Source organism: Sminthopsis crassicaudata, chromosome 5 (genome assembly GCF_048593235.1).
Source record: "Sminthopsis crassicaudata isolate SCR6 chromosome 5, ASM4859323v1, whole genome shotgun sequence".
NCBI lineage: Eukaryota > Metazoa > Chordata > Mammalia > Dasyuromorphia > Dasyuridae > Sminthopsis > Sminthopsis crassicaudata.
In genome coordinates, this window is record NC_133621.1 from 220,499,760 (window position 1) to 220,505,528 (window position 5,769).

The following is a 5,769-nucleotide window of genomic DNA, read 5'->3' on the forward strand; positions in this document are numbered from 1 at the left end:
GAATGCATGGAATATAATTGAATTTTTCAGCTATTTTATATATTTTTTGGTGTTACTGTGTCTGTGATTTTTTGCAACATAAGCATTTTCAGGAATGTAGGAAATAGAAACAAGCTTTTATCCAATTCTCATATGCATATGAAAGTTCTTTTCCTAATTCCTTAAAAATAGAATTGCTTAAGGGGAAGCTAATGATGATATGAGTATTTGAAACATAGAGAAACAAACAACAACTATAATGAGGTTTGCCTGTGCATGCTTAAATCATCTCTCATGAAAGTAGCCTGCTTTTCTGAGTTCTGTTACCACAAGAGTGGGCATAGACTCTTTTGACAGACTGAATGCCTGAACATACTCACCAGATTGGGATAGTTCCTTTCATTCCAGGGAAGTATCTCCTTTATAATCTAGAGGGTGAATATCAAAATTCATCTATCACATGGATACTATGAATTGAATTGGCAAGAGAAGTATCTTCCATGATTCTGGGAAGAAGTCAACATGAGAAAAAATTCTGGAAACTAATTCATGTTCTTTATATATTTTAGAAATGAGACCTTTATCAGAAACACTGGCTTGTAAAGATTTTTTCCTAGCTTTGTACTTCCATTTTAATCTTGTTTCTGTTGGTTTTATTTGTGCACAATCTTTTCAGTTTAATGTAATCAGGTTTATCCATTTTGTTGTTCATAATGTTTGTTCATAATGTTCTCTTATTCTTTGATCATAAATTTCTCCTTCTCCAAACATCTGATAGCTAAATTATCTTTAGCTCTCCTAATTTATTTGTGGTATGATCTTTTATGCCCATATCATGTACTCATTTTGACTTTATTCTAGTATGGGATGTGAGGTGTAGGTCTAGACCCAGTTTTTTATATATTACTTTTTAGTTTTCCCCACAATTTTTGTCCAATAGTGAGTTCTTCTTTCAGAAGCTAGAGTTTCAGGTTTATCAAATAGTAGGTTACTATAGCCCTTAATTATTGTATCATGTGTATCTTATCTATTCCACTGATCCACCACTCTGTTTCTTAGCTAATACCAAATGGTTTTGATGACTGCTGTTTTATATTGTAATTTTAAGTTTGCTATTGCTAAGCCACCATCCTTTGCATTATTTTCATTAATTCCCTTGATTTTCTCGACTTTTTTTGTCATTATGTTTTCTAGTTCTATAAAATAATGTTTTGGCAGATTGATTGTTATGGCACTGAACAAGTAGATCAATTTAGGCAGAATTCTCATTTTATTATATTAGCAGGGTCTAACCAAGAGCAATTGACATTTTCCAATTGTTTAGATCTGACTTTATTTGTGTGAGAAGTGTTTTATAATTAGTGTTCATATATTTCTTGGGTTTGTCACTTGGCAGGTTGACCCCAAAATATTTTATTTTGTTTGCAGTAATTTTAAATGGCATTTCTCTTTGTATCTTTTGCTACTGGGCTTTGTCAGTAATATATAACAATGCTGATGATTTGTGTGGGTTTATTTTATGTCATGTAACTTTGCTAAGGCTGTTAATTGTGTTGGGTAGAGTTTTTTGGATGATTTTCTGGGATTCTCTAAGTATCTTATTATGTCATCTACAAAAAGTGATAGCTTTATTTCTTCATTGCCTATTCTGATTCCTTTAATTTCTTTTTCTTTTTTTATTGCTAAAGCCAACATTTCTAGAACAATATTGAATAACAGCAGGGATAATGAGCATCCTTGTTACACCTTTGATCTTACTGGGAATGAAGTCAGCTTCTCCCCATTATAAATAATGCTTTTTAAAGTTTTAGATAAAAATTCTGCTTATTATTTTGCTTTTAGATACATACTACTTAGAATTTTAAAGAAATATTCCTTTAACCCTATGTTCTCCTATGTTTTATAGTTTTATTTTTATATTAAAGTTTTAAGTGGATGTAAACCTAGAGAGTATCTAAACCCTTATATAGCCTTGTGTTGGAATCCATTTTTGAGTGACAGGGTTACTTCCAAGTGCTAAATTGTGTTTGTATTATCACCCAAAAGCATAATTTCTAATAATTTATGAACCCTTACCGATATGTTTGCCTTTATTAGGCAAATGATACAATGTAAAACAAAGGTAATAATGAGATAGACTAGAAAAAGTAAAAATAAAGCCCCTTTAAATTCGGATAATTAGTCCAGAGAGACCACTTTATAAGCTGGAATATTTCCTGTAACTGTTATATATGATACCGGAATCTAATCAACTTTCTTCTCAAATAATTATCTAAGAGGGAAGAGAAAACAATGGAATATTTGATAATATTTATTATACATCCAAGAATAGAGAAATAATGCAGGTGAATAAATGTCATTAATATTTTTTCTGAACTCAAGGAAAGAGTAAATTGTAGCAAAAAAAGTCTTTCCCCCCTTCATATGTTGCCAGATGCAAAAAAGCTGTGTGTGTGTGTGTGTGTGTGTGTGTGTGTGTGTGTGTGTGTGTGTGTGTGTAAGTGTGTGAGAAAGGCAATAACCAAGTTTTCTGAAGTCCCTTATTTAGTTTTATTTTTAAGGCATATTTTTGGCCATTTGTGTGTTATGGGTCAGAAAAAATATGTTGCTAGAAAGGAAGGAGTCTGGAATACAAGGAGAAAGTTATTTTTAAAAGAGAGAAAAATCCATAGGTTGCCAGTGAGGGAAAAGCAGACATGTTAGTATGAGATGAAATGTAATAATGTCTGTTTTCTTATTTCAAATCATCATGTAGACTTTCAGTCTTGAAGCTGTATTTTATTTTAGCTTTTACTTTCCAAGATTTTTAAGTAGGAAGCCCTATCTGACAATTTACACAAGGCTAATTTTGGTTCTCAGGCAACAGATATCAATCTTTTGCATTTTATAACATTGATCATCTGGCAAAATTGATTTTTCATTTGGATGGACTACTTTTTTGCTTTTTTCTTCAAGAGTATTTTATTTTTCAAAATGCATGTAAAGATAGCTTTCAAAATTCATTTTGGTAAGACTTTGTGACTTAATTTTTTTTCTCTCCCTTCCTAATCTCTCACCTACCCTAGAAACAATTTGATATAGGTTAAATACGTGCAATCCTATTTAACATTTCAATATTTGTCATTTTGTACAAGAAAAATAAGAACAAAATGGAAAATAAAAAATGAGAAAGAAAAAAAAAACAAGAAAAAAGTTGAAAATACCATGTTTAGATCTACATTCAGTCTCTATGTTTCTCTCTCTGACATTGCTGAGAGCAGCCAAATCCATCACAATTGATCATTCATAATCTTGTTATTACTATGTACAATGTTCCACTAGTTATTTTCACTTTACTCACAGTTCATATAAGTCTTTCCAAACTTTTGTGAAATCAGTTTGCTCATTATTTCTTATAAAATCTTAATATTCCATTACATTCATATACCATAACTTATTCAGCTATTTACTAATTGATGGGCTACTTGATGTCCAATTCCTTGTCACTACCAGAAGAACTTTGCTTGAACTACTTTGCATATTCTCCAACTGAAATCTTCACCATGCCTCAGGAAGTTCATTATTGAAATGATTTTCATTTCATTATTGCTCATTATTTAATAATCAATATTGAACATAAGTTCATTGTTGAAAAAATAATCATCACGTGAGATCTCATCAGCTTTGGAAATCCATCTCATGACTATACTCTGCCTTTGACTGGAGGATGAAGCTATGAACTCCAAAACTTTAGTTCAGAGACCTGAGTTTAAATATTCCCTATTTTCTCACCTGACTTAAGAACTTCTCTGCATTTCCCCCCATTATTCTTCCATATAGGGTACCTTTCTTCTCCCTCCCACTTTTTAGCTTTCTTTTGTGTATTGTCTTCTAACTTAATTTTAACTTCTTATGGAACTGGGATTGTTTCTTTCTTTTCTAAAATATTTGTGTTTTTGTGCTTATCACAGTACCTGCTATGTAATAGACACTTAAATATATATAGATTATTAAGCTGAGGGCTAGAAAATTCCTTGACAATTAGTTTCTTATACATATTTGTTTCTTAATAAATATTCTTTGTATTCCATAGAAATAAAATGTTAAGTAAGGTGACTGAGTGCAAGTGAAATTTTTATAAAGCGGGATGGAGTAGGTAAGAAAAAAGCCTTAATCAGAGAGGATTTTTGTGTAGTACTGAAAAGGATCTGTGAAATTTGTATCTATGAGTAAGGTAGAATTAGTAAGAAAATAAAATTAGGTCATAAGATCCAGAGCAAATAGTTCAAAGGTATTCAGGTTTTCTTTTCCTAATTTTTCATCTGAGTGTTGTCTCATATCTTAAAAATCAATAAAATCCTTTTGAATGTGTTTCTAAAAGCCTGAATTACTTGTTTATTCCTCAGGGTATAAATAAAGGGGTTCATCACTGGTGCCACTGAGGTTGCAAGCACGGAAACCACTTTATTCAGAGCCACTCCTTCTTTTGCAGAAGGTTTGATGTAAATGAAGATGCAGGTTCCATAAGTCATGGAGACAACAATCATATGGGAGGAACAAGTGGAAAAGGCTTTTTTCCTTTGCTGGGCAGAGGGGAATCTTAGAATGGTCCTGACAATATAGGCATAAGATAGAACCACTAAAACTAAGGTGATAATGAGTGTCAACACAGCAGAGGCTAAAATCATTCTTTCTATGAATTCTGTGTCAGAGCATGTGATCTCTAGCATTGGTGAGGCATCACAGACAAAATGGTCAATGATATTAGAGTCACAGAATTCTAATTCAAGACCCACACCAAGTGGTGGAATGATGATCATCAATCCAGACAACCAACAACCCAGGAGGAGCTGATTACAGATTCTATTATTCATGATGGTTCCATAGTGCAGGGGTTTGCAGATAGCCACATAGCGGTCATAAGACATGGCTGCCAAGAGAAAAAATTCTGAGGCTCCAAGGAAAATACCAAAAAATAATTGGGTTACACATGCATTATAGGTCACAGTATAGTCCCCAGTTGACATGTTGTATAGAAATCTGGGAATACAGACAGTTGTGAATGACAGTTCTAAGAAGGAAAAGTTCCTTAGGAAAAAATACATAGGTGTTTTAAGATGGGGATCCACTAAAGTGAGGGTAATGATGGTCAAGTTCCCACTTACACTTAGCATGTAGGTCAGAAGCAGAAAGATAAAAAGCAGAACCTTCAGCTGTGGATCATCTGTCAATCCCCGAAGAATGAATAATGTTATGATTGTATGATTTTTCATTTCTTACTTCTCCCCTTTGATGGACCTGTATATAAAACAGAGAGAAAGAGAGACAGAGAGAGAAACAGAGACACACATAGAGACATAGAGAGATACACAGAGACACAGAGAGATACAGAGAGAGACAAACAGAGACAGTGAGACAGTGAGACAAAGACAGACAGTGGAGTTGAGAAGAGGCATCATAACATAGTCAGCATGGAAATTTAGATATAAATGCTCAGATGTCATTTTTTTCTTTCACTGGCTTAAAATAAATCATACCAACATTGTGTTATCCTCAAATGACTTGGAGCTCTGTATCAGCTACTGAACATAGCACTGTTGTAAAGACTTTTATCCTCAATCTGTCTTTCCTTTTAATTTTAGTCTCCTGCTTTTATCCCAATCTTTCCAAATTAACTTTAATTAGTGTTTCCTAAAAATTTTGTATTGATTTACTTTGTGTTCCCAAAATAGTAATTTCCAGATACACCTCTTTCACCGAATTCTTTTGTAACCTTGAAAATAAAGTAAAGCAAGTAATGAGAATACTGGT

At 32.8% G+C, this 5,769-nt stretch overlaps 1 protein-coding gene across 1 annotated transcript; it reads right to left on the reverse strand.

The window, feature by feature from the left end:
• Positions 1–4,292: 4,292 nt before the first annotated feature.
• Positions 4,293–5,231, reverse strand: LOC141542778 (olfactory receptor 6C2-like). Its single transcript, XM_074267363.1, has one exon. The coding sequence runs from the start codon at positions 5,229–5,231 to the stop codon at positions 4,293–4,295; it is 939 nt and encodes a 312-aa protein (XP_074123464.1).
• Positions 5,232–5,769: the final 538 nt, after the last annotated feature.